Here is a 13,370-nt window from a genome sequence, read left to right as displayed (position 1 = left end):
AGGTTGTGGTTTAATAAAATGAATTAGTTCAAATCACTTTACAATAAGCCCTCTTTTACTATTCGGTGGTGGTGGTGGTGGTGGTGGTGGTGGTGGTGGTGGTCAGGGGCGTAAATTTCATCTTATAGTTGGGGGGGACAATAAACATGAAATTTCTCAAGAGCAATTTTTGAAGGGGACACAAATAATACAGCCAAAATCGTACTTGTAAGGATATGTATAGGCTACCACAAAAAAAAAAAAAAACATTTCGTACCTACTTATTTGGCTTTTTGGTGTACTGAAAAATTATCTAATGTCCGTTTTTTCTTTACTCTGTAATTTTATCTGAACAGCAACAACACAAAGCGATAGTTGTTCAAATACATTTATGCATTTTGGCAAACGCTTTTATCCAAAGCGACTTACATTGCAATCAAGGTACACAATTAAGGTTCACCACGCAGTCATATTATAATTATAAAATTATCTTGCGTCCTCCACATAGTATTTTATACCATGATATTCAGATTCATATTGAGCAAAACCCTACACAGATCTGACAGAACGGCCGTGCGCATATACTTTCGGTTTAGAATTAGCGCCACTTTTTAGAATTTGGGGGCGGGTTGCTTGAATTTCGGGTTCATTAGCCTATTATTCGTAATGAACAACACAGCAACAAAACTACAAGGACACACTCCCTTAAATAGGCGCTTTTACATTTCGCTTTGAAACCAAATCTTCGATCATCTTGTCTGTCAGCTGTTTGCCCGTTCGGCTCGTGCTGTATTGAGCAGACACGTTCAGTTTTTAATTGTTGTGTCTGTTCTCTAACTGAACTAAATTATTTTATTACTATAAAAATGAAAACGACGGTGCCGCGGTGGGCAAGTGATGTTAACAGTGTTTTGCCTAATCTGTATTAAAGAGAATATAATCACTTCATCTGATGTTTAAAGTGAATAAAATAGCCTTAAAGGCTTACTGGAGTTTCACAACTGCTGTCTGAAGAGCTTTGTTCTCTCCCCAAACTTGTGGTAGTTTTTTACGGTCTATGGGTAACGCTAGGTTAGTTGAGGTGCGCGGTGGATCAAACCACTGTGGTGCAAGGGGGGAGGGGGGACTCAAAATGTTTCTAAACTTAAAATGCATTTTTTTTGTCCCGTTTGCGTTTGTATTGTTTTACTACATACACATTTATTTTAAGTATATATTGTTATATTATTTACAATACGCAGCATGGTTTTTAGGGGGGGACAGCCCTCAGATTGGGGGGGTCCGGTCCCCCCCGTGATTTACGCCCCTGGTGGTGGTGGTGGTGGTGTGTGTGTGTGTGTGTGTGTGTGTGTGTGTGTGTGTGTGTGTGTGTGTGTGTGTGTGTGTGTGTGTGTGTGTGTGTGTGTGGACTTAAATAAATTGTTAAAATGTGTGTGGAGGGGGTTACAATATAATTATATAAAAAAATAATCAAATAGCTAATCAAGATTTTCTAATCGATCCTTGTTAGCATGCTTGCCTTTTTTGGGAGTCTGAAAGCAATTAGGAGTAACGAGCGGGAAATCCTCACCAGCTGAATCAAATCACATTGTTTACAAACCGCACCTCTAAATCCACTATAAATAATTGTATCGTTCATTCCTGTGATAGATTCTGATACTTCACAAGCACAAGAACGTAATGGCATCTGCTGGGCTTCAGATTTTGGCCATTGCCCTCGCGGTTATTGGTTGGTTGGGAGAGATCATCATCTGCGCGCTCCCCATGTGGAAGGTGACGGCGTTTATTGGCAACAACATCGTGACCGCACAGATCTTCTGGGAAGGCCTTTGGATGAACTGTGTGCAGCAGAGCACGGGTCAGATGCAGTGCAAGGTCTACGACTCCATGTTGGCGCTGCCGCAAGATCTCCAGGCCGCTCGAGCTCTTGTTATCATCTCCATCCTCGTGACCTTCCTGGGAGTTCTTCTGGCCGTTGCTGGAGGCAAGTGCACCAACTGCATTGACGACCAGGACGCAAAGGCCAAAGTAGGGGTCGCGGCCGGGGTGTTCTTCCTGGTTGGTGGTGTTCTCTGTTTGATCCCTGTCTGCTGGTGCGCGAACACCGTCATCCGAGACTTCTACAACCCCGTTCTGTCTGAGGCTCAGAAGCGGGAGCTGGGAGCGTCGCTGTTCATCGGATGGGGCGCGTCTGGTCTGCTGCTGATCGGGGGCGCGCTTCTCTGTTGCCAGTGCCCGAAGAGTGAGGGTCGTGGTTATTCCGTGAAATACTCCGCTCCGAGGTCTGCTCCAGGGGCCTATGTGTGAAACTCAGACTTTCTAGACAAATTATGAATTCTCCTTTTTGTAAAGGAAGAGATTTGAGTTATTTATATTTTTAACTTTCTGGTCTTGCATGACCGTTTTAACTTAATAAATTTCTTGGATTTTTTTTTTACACCGTCTAAATGACTCGATTTGTGCAGCAAAACATTTGCGCATGCTCAGTTGAGCTCGCGCAAAGCTTATGTCAGGAGGGTCACCACACCACACAGAAGACTCCTCGCTGGTCCGCTTTTCACCGCCTCATTACAATCGTGGTCTTGCAAACTTCCTACTTTTATCCAAATTAAGGGAACCAGGGTGCTGCAACTTATGGCTTCTCTTTAATGATTGCGGTTTGTTCTCATTACTTTTTTTTTTTTTTTTTTTCTTTAGTTAATGTTTGTCTTTTTCAGGCTCCCATAAATTTGTTTTTACTCCCATTGTCTTAAAAGTTTGGTCTCTTAGTTCCTTTTTTCCGAGATGTATAGCCTGTAGAACTGTTTATACATATATATATTTTTTTTAAACAGTGTAGGTGAGTTGGCTTTATAGGCCCTACCTACTTCATTTTGTAGGCCTACTACTTGATAGGCAATTTGAACGTGTTCCTTCTGAACTTTGTTTATAAAACACATCACAGCAGTAGCCAGCTACAAATATCCACATTTTTCATTCTTGGGTTAGTCATGAACATCTTAAATTATGTATTTTAATTAACATATGTGGAAATTTTATTGATTGGAATTCTAAGAAATTTTGGAATAAAACTTATATGGCTAATTTCATAATGAACACAGGCTGTCCTAATTACACACAACTAATAATAACCTATTTTCACACTGCATGTGACAATAAGGCTATATATTTGATGCAAGTAACAATCAATACAAGTATATTCTGATAATTGCCTTGCTATTTTCTATATTGTCTTCACACACCTGATGTCATAAGCTCTTCACTAACTGTTACATTGTAAAAAAATAAAAACGTAAAATGTAGCTAGGCGTACTGGTAATTTTCTCCCAGTAGCCTACATTATCCAGTAATTTTACGGAAATTTCTGTTAACCCTTAAAACACAAACTAATGCAATGTGTAATTCAAAATACAGGTAAAATACCTGTAAAAACAATACAGAAAATTCCTTAATATTTATACAGTAGACATTTTACAGACTTTTTTTTTTTTTTTACAGTCTACACTTGAAGAAGAAAAAAAATGATTAATTGCTAGTTGTGGTGGGTGTGGTAATAAAGGTGTTTTGGTCTGACCCTCATTTAACAAAAATCAAATAAACTGAAATTTCTGTTCTAACCAACTAGCCTATTTCAAACAAATCTGCTGTAAATAGGCTATCCATGAGAAGACCTTTTGCTATTCGCGCGACGGTGTCATTGCACGCTGATTTTCTAATTGATCCTTGTTATTTCAGACATTATGCTTGCCTTTTTTGGGAGTATGAAAGCAATTAGGAGGAACGAGCGGGAAATCCTCACCAGCTGAATCAAATCACATTGTTTACAAACCGCACCTCTAAATCCACTATAAATAATTGTATCGTTCATCCCTGTGATAGATTCCGATACTTCACAAGCACAAGAACGTAATGGCATCTGCTGGGCTTCAGATTTTGGCCATTGCCCTCGCGGTTATTGGTTGGTTGGGAGAGATCATCATCTGCGCGCTCCCCATGTGGAAGGTGACGGCGTTTATTGGCAACAACATCGTGACCGCACAGATCTTCTGGGAAGGCCTTTGGATGAACTGTGTGCAGCAGAGCACGGGTCAGATGCAGTGCAAGGTCTACGACTCCATGTTGGCGCTGCCGCAAGATCTCCAGGCCGCTCGAGCTCTTGTTATCATCTCCATCCTCGTGACCTTCCTGGGAGTTCTTCTGGCCGTTGCTGGAGGCAAGTGCACCAACTGCATTGACGACCAGGACGCAAAGGCCAAAGTAGGGGTCGCGGCCGGGGTGTTCTTCCTGGTTGGTGGTGTTCTCTGTTTGATCCCTGTCTGCTGGTGCGCGAACACCGTCATCCGAGACTTCTACAACCCCGTTCTGTCTGAGGCTCAGAAGCGGGAGCTGGGAGCGTCGCTGTTCATCGGATGGGGCGCATCTGGTCTGCTGCTCCTCGGGGGCGCGCTTCTCTGTTGCCAGTGCCCGAAGAGTGAGGGTCGTGGTTATTCCGTGAAATACTCCGCTCCGAGGTCTGCTCCAGGGGCCTATGTGTGAAACTCAGACTTTCTAGACTAATGATGAATTCTCCTGTTTGTAAAGGAAGAGATTTGAATTATTTATATTTTTAACTTTCTGGTCTTGCATGACCGTTTTAACTTAATAAATTTCATGGATTTCTTTTTACACCGTCTAAATGACTCAATTTGTACAGCAAAACATTTTTAAGTTGAGCTTGCGCAAAGTAGCCTATGTCAGGAGGGTTCCCCACACAGAAGACTCCTCTATTCGCTGGGCCGCTTTCATCGCCTCATTGATTACAATCGTGGTCCTGCAAACTTGTAACTCGAACTTTAAGGGAAATGGGTTTTTGTTCCCAAATAAGTACTAAAAATATTCAGAAGTGTCATGGTGACGTTGAAGTTGTGCAATTTGGGTGTGTGGGTTATAGTCCGGTGGCGTAGTGACAATACCGTTACCAAGGTGATAAGGAAACACCATGCAAAATTTCGTGCTTTTAAGGTCTATACTATAGTGTAATTTTGGCCTACACTTAAAAATAAAGGTTCTTAAATGGTTCTTTGGCAGCGTGTATGGTTCCATGAAGAACCTTTAAAGGGTTAGTTCACCCAAAAATGAAAATTCTGTCATTAATTACTCACCCTCACATCGTTCGAGACCTGTAAGACCTCCGTTCATCTTCGGAACATAAATGAAGATATTTTTGTTGAAAGCTGATGGCTGAGAACGGCTTCAGATAGGCCTCCATTGGCATTCAGTACACTTATACTCCCAAGACGGATAAAAGGCACTCAAAACATCGTTACAAAGTCCATCTCACCACAGTGACTCTACAATAATCTTACGATGCGACGACAATAGTTTTTGTGCGCAAAAAAAATCAAAATAACACCTTTTTCCAACTTGTTACTGCCTTCCGTGTGTGCCTCCACGACGCATGCGCGAGAATGACGCAGATCCGGCGTTCGGACAGATGACCTAGAAGTGATTTGTTTACAATCAGAGGAAGACGCGCGTATCTCAGCTGTTGGATTCTACATTGATCGTGCTTTAGGTCTCGGCATAGTGCTCAAAATGGGACTAAAGTGTGCATTTCATGGATTCCCAAACCCTGGCGCTACGTCATATTCTCGCGCATGCGTCGTGGAGGCACACGCGGAAGGCAATAACAAGCTGGATAAAGGTGTTATTTTGATTTTTTTTTTAAGATTATTGTAGAGTCACTGTGGTGAGATGGACTTTGTAACAACATTTTAAGTGCCTTTTATCGGTCTTGGGAGTATAAGTGTACTGAATGCCAATGGAGGCCTATCTGAAGCCTTTCTCAGCCATCAGCTTTCAACAAAAATATCTTCATTTGTGTTCCGAATATGAACGGAGGTCTTACGGGTCTCGAACGACATAAGGGTGAGTAATTAATGACAGAATTTTCATTTTTGGGTGAACTAACCCTTTAATATCCAAAGAAACTTTCCATTGCACAAAAGGTTATTTGTAGCACAAAGCTTCTTTAGAATATAAAATGTTTAGAAAATGTGTGGTTTTGTTTTTTAAAGAGCCTTTCACAAAACGGTTCTTCAGGGAACCAAAAATGGGTCTTCCATGGGATCGCTGTGAAAACCCTTTTTTGGTTCTTCCTGGCACCTTTTATTTTTAAGGGTGTAGGAGCCCTCGGAAAAACGTTGTAACATGTCATTTTAGAAGTATATAATCATCAATCAAATATGCTTAAACACAGCAAATTATTTTTTTTAGTTCCCTTTGAGTCAGTCCACTACGAGTTACGTCAGTGACTGAATAAAAGTAGCTATGCGCACGCTGACGCAGAGCTCATGGATTAGTCATGTTTTCACTACAGGAACATGACCATCGTGATGTTTAGATCAAGACTCAATGACCTCTGAAGGGATAGAGTTCCCTCTGTCATACCCAATCGAGTTCCTCTTCATGAGGACCTACTTTGGCTAATGGCCAGGGTGATCTGAGAGTTATGGTGTGGGAAACCCCGACGTGTATTTCTCGGGCCACACTTCTCTCCACATCGCAAGCTGGTGAGTTTCTGATTTAGTTCAAAGAAACGCAACAATGGTGGCTAATCGAAAACGTTCTGGAGTGTGGTTGCACTTTACAAAACAAGATGTAGACAACGCTATTTGCAATATTTGTAATACTAAATGCAAGGCTGGTCATGGCAACACGTCTAACCTCAGGAAGCCTGATCTCCCACAAAACAGCCAAATTCTTTCCAGCAGCTGCAGCCAGTGCCGAATCCGTTTCTGCCGAAGTTCAATCCATGGACGACGACGAAACATTAAATGAGGCTTCGACGTCAACATAAACTTCAACATCTTCAGGCAATTAATTAGCCTAGCTAATTTGATAAGTGGTTGTTGTTGGAGAAAACAACATTTTCACTGTTTGGTTGACGTTAACGTATCATTTTTACTAGCGTGAGTTAATGCGGCTAACTAAAAATAGGCTACTAGTTTCCTACAATTCCAAGTTAAAGGAACTGTATGTAAGAAATGTATTTCAATTAATCATAAAATGGCCCTGATATGTCACTAGACATTAAGAAATCATGTTAATTTCAAATACTTATATCACTGACAACAGTTGTCCGGCCAAGATATTGTCATTGCAGCCCTCAACTGATGTTGATGTTGACATGTTGTGTCATGCCTGAAGCGCCACCCTCCACCTATCTACCAATCACGAAGTCAGTAGTGTTTCTGCATTCGGGTTGCCAGCTCTGCTCTAGTTAACACAGCTGCAGCTATAAACTTTTTGGATAAACAATGTCTAACTTTACGAAACCTAAACGACCTCGTTATGAATAAGAAAAACGTTGTGACAGTGTCCGAAATAAAACAAGGATTTGTATAAGAGATGCCTTTGAAAGATGGAGACGGCTGAAAACGGAGAATAATTTGAAGACTGATGCCAACGTTGCTAATTTTCTCCTGGACAGGTAAGGTTCATATGTTTGGCTAACTTGTACTTAATGTAAATGGACATTTCAAATATTCATGACAGTCGAACAAAGTTATGCATGTTCGTGCAAAGTAACGTTAGGGTAGCGCAGATGGAGGAGGTGGGTCATTGAATTGAAAAGGTAACGTTAAGGAATTGTTTGGTAAATAAAAACGGCGAGTCGTCATTGCTAACATTAGTAATGCATTATCAGAGCCCGTTTCTCTGTCATTATGCTGGGACGCTGAGGAAAACAACATTAGCACGCCTATTATGGCAATGTGAAAACGTATTTGAGACCGTAGCCTAACGTTACCTCGGTAAAAATTATTCCTCATTCGTTCTTCGCATATATAGTGGACAAAACATGCTGCAAGTTGACCTGTATGACCATTGCTAATGTTATTTAGCTTTGCTGTAATTTTACTATAATATACTATAGTATTTTTTCATGTGGGAATGTCACATACGAGCGTTCATATTTACGATTATATTTGGCTAATCGCCATTAGTAAATGTTTGCCATTCATAATTACTTCATAAAACATCGCTCTTGAAGCATAAACATAATTAACAGAAAGAAAAAAAACTAACTGTGTACGACTCGTCACTTGCCATTGAAAGCTCCGTGTAGCAGCCGTTCCTGCTGCATCCTATCTGTAGCAGCCTATCTGGCAGCCTCGAGTCAGGGGGAGGGGGAGAGGGGATACACCGCTCAACAGTCATTTGAAAGTGATTGCAGTACCAGTTTTGGCCACAGTCCTGCATACAGCTCCTTTAACAAATTCATAAACAAAATCATTATATGAAGGCCATCTCAAGTCAAACTTTGAATGGTATGAGCTCGTAATCACAACATCAGAAGTGGGAAGTAGGACATTTACGATAGCACGTGAAGGCAAAATAACACTTGAGCCATTGGCTGCATCGAAATTCCGTACCATGCTATTTATGTCAAATAAATAGTAACGTTAACATTGCGAGATGTCCGAAACCCTAGTATGAAACCACTACTAAATATTACAGTATACAAACATCACAGACAGCAACCAAGCAGCTCTGGCATAATATCAATAACATTTCTATGAAATACTTTTTTTTACAGTTATTGAGGTAAATGCTTGTTTCTAAATGCACGCTTATTAAGGGTAATTTGAGTGAGCAGAATATTTACAAAGTAAAGCCAGGAAAAATAGGGCCCAGTTTGAAGAATACCATTGTTCCTTTAAGTAGTATAGGGTTTTACTTTGACGTGAATGAACTACTAAATTATTATAAATGAGCTATGTATATTATATTTTTGAAATATAATTAATTATTATTGTCGTTATTTACACTCTCGCCTTCATTTACAGCAGGTCATCCTGTCCCACTGTCAACCTGCCATTCTGTCACAGTGAGAGCAGCAGAGGTTACACCTTTCACTTTGGCGCAGAAATCATCGTTACCTCGCCAGAGAATCAATGACTGCCATAGAGCAGTGACAGCATTCATTGTTAAAGGGAAGTTGCTTTTTTCAACAGTGGAGGCCCCATGGTTTAGGTAAATTATCATACGGCATAAATTTGTGATTATGTGTGTGATGAGATGACGGATGAGGAAGTAGAATAAGCAAAGTTACTATAATGATAATGCTGTGTAGTTTAGTTAGTTATTTCTGTTGTCTTTTTAAAATGATAGGGAGATGACAAAAACCATGAACCCAAAATACTCCCCCCAGAAAACCAGCAGTAGCAGCACATGTAAGATGTGATCATGTGGACATTACTACTGACATACTTGTTGTACTGATCACATAATGCTTGATTAATTATCAAGGCCTTTTTCTATTTGAAGACAGCTCTTGGGGAGCTCTTCAAAGACGAAGACCAGGCCCTGCTGGAAACGGTGAAGGTGGACGTCAGTGGCCCCTCAGCCACTGAAAAGGCCAAAAAAGAAGTACAGGTTTACCAGAGATTCCCAGCAGTCCTAAGCTCAGTGGATCCTATTCTGTGGTGGTGGCAGAAGAGGGACCAAATGCCAATGCTGGCCAGCTTGGCCAAAAAGTATCTCTGTGTCCAGGCCTCTTCTACGCCCTCAGAACGTGTGTTCTCTACAGCGGGAGACACAATGAGTGTGGAGCGTGCGCGACTCTTACCTGAAAGAGTCGACATGGTGATTTGTCTTAAAAAGAACTGCTAGATTAGTTAGTTTGGATTTAATCAAAAACTAGTTTAAATGTACTTAATGTTCATTTGGGACATTTGGAATTGTTTTTATTTATTTGTGACAGCCATCAGCCAGGCTGGAGGTTGTAAGGACGGTTTTGAGAGGTAGAGGATTTATTTTGTCTGTGTAATATTTCTAAATAAATGTGTAAAATGTCTAAATAAAAAAAATATGAAATTGAGAGGTTTGGACTTTTTTTTTTTCACTGAAATAAATGTTTTTGTTATTACACTGAGTAAAGTAGCGAAAAAAGGTACAGTTGGGTAACGGTACCGGTACCGGTTAAAATGTGAACGGTACCCAACCCTACCAGTCACAGACCGTTTTTGAGATTTGCGTTCGACAGGAAGGCCTACCAATACAAAGTCCTGCCGTTCGGTCTGTCCCTGGCCCCCCGCACATTCACAAAGTGTATGGATGCAGCTCTCTCCCCATTGAGACAAACGGGAATGCGCATTCTGAACTACCTTGGCGACTGGCTCATCCTGGCCCAGTCAGAGGAGGAACTAGAATCTCACAAATCTGTGCTACTCAGCCATCTAGAATGCCTGGGTCTCAGAAGAAATAGAGCCAAGAGCTTGTTGCTTTCCAGGCAGAGAATCTCCTTCCTGGGAACGATTTTAGACTCAGGCCAAATGAGGGTGTGGCTATCGAACGAGCGCGCTCTGACTACACAGCTACTTGAACTCAAAACGGGAACCAACAGACCCCTGAGAATTTTTCAGAGAATGCTAGGCCTTATGGCATCAGCTTCCCCAGTACTTCCGCTGGGCATGCTGCACATGCGCCCCCTGCAGTACTGGCTGAAATCAGGGGGTTCCTCCCCAAGCGTGGCATTCAGGCCAGCTGTGGATCAAGGTGGGCTGCGGCTGCATCAAAGCTCTGGCCCCGTGGTCGAATCCCTGCCTCTGAGCTTGGGGACAGTTTCCAGACAAATGTTGGTCACCAGGGATGCCTCCAACACGGGTTGGGGCGCTCTGTGCGAGGGCGAACCGGCTTTTGGCTCATAGTCGAGCACAGAGTCACGGTTGCACATCAACTGCCTGGAGATGTTGGCAGTAGTGCTAGCCCTCGAGACCTTTCTACCACGTCTTTCGGGTCATCACGCCCTAGTCTGTACGGACAACGCGATAAACCGCCAAGGCGGGCTCAGGTTGAGATGGCTCAACCAACAGGTGAGACATCTCCTCCTATGGGTAAGAGACAAACTGTGTTCGCTAAAAGCAGTGCATGTGCCGGGCAGACTGAACCAGGGAGCAGACATGCTCTCCAGGGGCCTCGTTTCCCCAGGGGAATGGTCCCTCCATCCCCAAACGGTTCCAATCTATAATAGACAAACACAACATCGATATGAATGCAGCAAAAGCTTTGTTGTGCAACATAACATCATCATTCATTATAACGGCAGTTTGGGCAAGTGTGCAGATATACTCGCCACTTGTGATTGACAGATCCGAACATTATAAAGAAAGTGTTCTTTGATCGCTCTCTGTAGTTTAAATCACAATTTAAATAAAAGATTTGTTTCATGCTACTAACAGAAACGATGCGAAGTTTATCGTTTAGTCACTGGCTTGATTCACTGATGCATAAACAGTATTAAACGATTTAGAAAGAAAGTCTGTGTGAACTTGAATAATTAGCTACACATCAGAAATCACTGATCACAGATCAGGCAATAATGAACACTGTTACTCACTGTTTGTGGCGGTGCTGTCGAATCCATATCGTAAAAGTCTGTTTGTAAAGCCTGTGCTGACATTGCAAAACGGAATCCATTTTCTCTGGGCGGGCAAAGCAGAGGAAGGGGAGGTAACCTTATTTCCCCGCATGATGACATACAGGGAAGATTCCAGATCGGCTTGTCTGAGCTCTCATTTTCTCAAAGGCAGAGCAGGACACCCAGAACTCGGTTTACACCTATCGAAATTTCTAGCCAATTGGGGACCATATACAGGCTAGGGGAACTCATATTAATGTTAAAAAAACTCATAAAATGAAAATGTCATGCCATGGGACCTTTAAGAAACTTTAATTAATGCTGTCATGTAACAAATCTGCTTCATATTGATTAAAAAAATTAAATGAATAGCTAATTACAACATTGGAATAAAAATGTAAAGGGTGTACAAATACAATAAAATCGTGAATATAAATAATTGGGAATCATGTTTTTAAAAAAAAAAATGTATCATTTATCTATTATAAGTTTTATGTTGGTTTGGTCGTTTGGCTGTTTCCTTATAAAGGTCCAGAAATTTGTGGGGGTTTTTTGTGTAATTTGTCAAGTTTTTTGCCAGGTGGCTTTTTTAATTATATGATATCATTACGTTGTCTTGACGCCAGCCAATCGCTGCATTGCTGATCAAGTATTGATGCATCTGCTCTCTTCAGGGAACACAAGAACGCGCAGTAATCTCATATAACTTAATCCAGATATTTTAATCCAATCCGCAAATTCGTTTGAAGAACCAAATTAGCCAGACATCAGTTATCACGATTAGAAGATCTGGGATCTGTCAAATCATCTCAGATGTAGGGATGGGCGATATACCACTTATTCACCGATATCGATACTGATACTTCTAAACTGAGCTTTTTAATTATTATTACATTTAATAAATTATTAAAATTTCTATGAGTAAAATGGGTAAAGATACCCACTTAACATCATATTTGAAAGGTATTTTAACATTCAATATGCGTTAATTGCAACTTATTAAATCATATTTTTGTTTACACATGGTCAAAATATGTTTACTTGTAGTGGTAACCATAGACATCTACAAATACTAGTTGAACTATGGTCACAGTAGTAAAAAAAAAATAATTTTCATTTTCATAAGGGACTGCCAGTGACAGGATGTTGCACCCATAAAATGCAACCTTTTTATTCTGACATGATTTATATTAACATTAGTTACAGAATAGAACAGGATCAATATCAACGTTTAACATAATACGTTTAAAGAGTGCAATTGCACTATTTAGGCTACAATTTCTATTTGTTTATTGTGAAATAACTCAAACATGTGTTTTTTTTGTCTTCTGATGAGTATTGTTCAGGGCTGCGTTTCCAAAAGCATCAATGGTTTCTTATGATAGTTTTGGGAAACGCATCAGTGTTTGCATACAGTGTCATCAATGTGCGAACGCTCTCTTGATTGATTGGTTCTGTCTTGCAGCATTTGCGTGCGTTCAGATCATGGTTCAGATGAGCAGGAAAATAGTCCTATACACAACTATTCGGTAACATTGGTTATTCGTATTGTATGTGTAAAATAATATCTTTAAATAAACAAAATTACCGGGTAAAAAAACAAATTCGTATCAATATTTTTATTTGAGTAGGCCTATCGATACTTTTCGATGCTCACATCAGTATCGATATATCAACAGGCCTACTTCATATCGATACGCCCATCCCTACTCAGATGTATAAAACGAGGTACGAAGAACGGACCCCAAGTCAACATAGCATCGGAAAGCGCACGACGGTGTCATTGCATGCTGATTTCTTAATCGATCCTTGCTAGTTCAGACGCTTGCCTTTTTTGGGAGTCTGAAAGCAATTAGGAGTAACGAGCGGGAAATCCTCACCAGCTGAATCAAATCACATTGTTTACAAACCGCACCTCTAAATCCACTATAAATAATTGTATCGTTCATTCCTGTGATAGATTCTGATACTTCACAAGCACAAGAACGTA

General features: G+C 40.9%; 2 protein-coding genes across 2 annotated transcripts; both read left to right on the top strand.

Annotated features, from left to right (window-relative positions):
• Positions 1–1,659: 1,659 nt before the first annotated feature.
• Positions 1,660–2,286, top strand: LOC307136968 (claudin-like protein ZF-A89; the record flags this gene model as incomplete). Its single annotated transcript, XM_079834375.1, has 1 exon — positions 1,660–2,286. One exon carries the CDS (start codon positions 1,660–1,662, stop codon positions 2,284–2,286), a length of 627 nt encoding a protein of 208 aa, XP_079690501.1.
• A 1,602-nt stretch (positions 2,287–3,888) lies between these two features.
• On the top strand, positions 3,889–4,515 carry LOC307136969 (claudin-like protein ZF-A89; the record flags this gene model as incomplete). The annotated part of the gene is made up of 1 exon (XM_079834376.1): positions 3,889–4,515. The coding sequence occupies one exon, from the start codon at positions 3,889–3,891 to the stop codon at positions 4,513–4,515; it is 627 nt and encodes a 208-aa protein (XP_079690502.1).
• Positions 4,516–13,370: the final 8,855 nt, after the last annotated feature.

Source organism: Gobio gobio (assembly GCF_949357685.1).
Source record: "Gobio gobio genome assembly, chromosome: 14".
Lineage (NCBI taxonomy): Eukaryota > Metazoa > Chordata > Actinopteri > Cypriniformes > Gobionidae > Gobio > Gobio gobio.
Note: the sequence above shows the minus strand (reverse complement) of the source record. Positions and strands in the feature narration are given on the sequence as shown.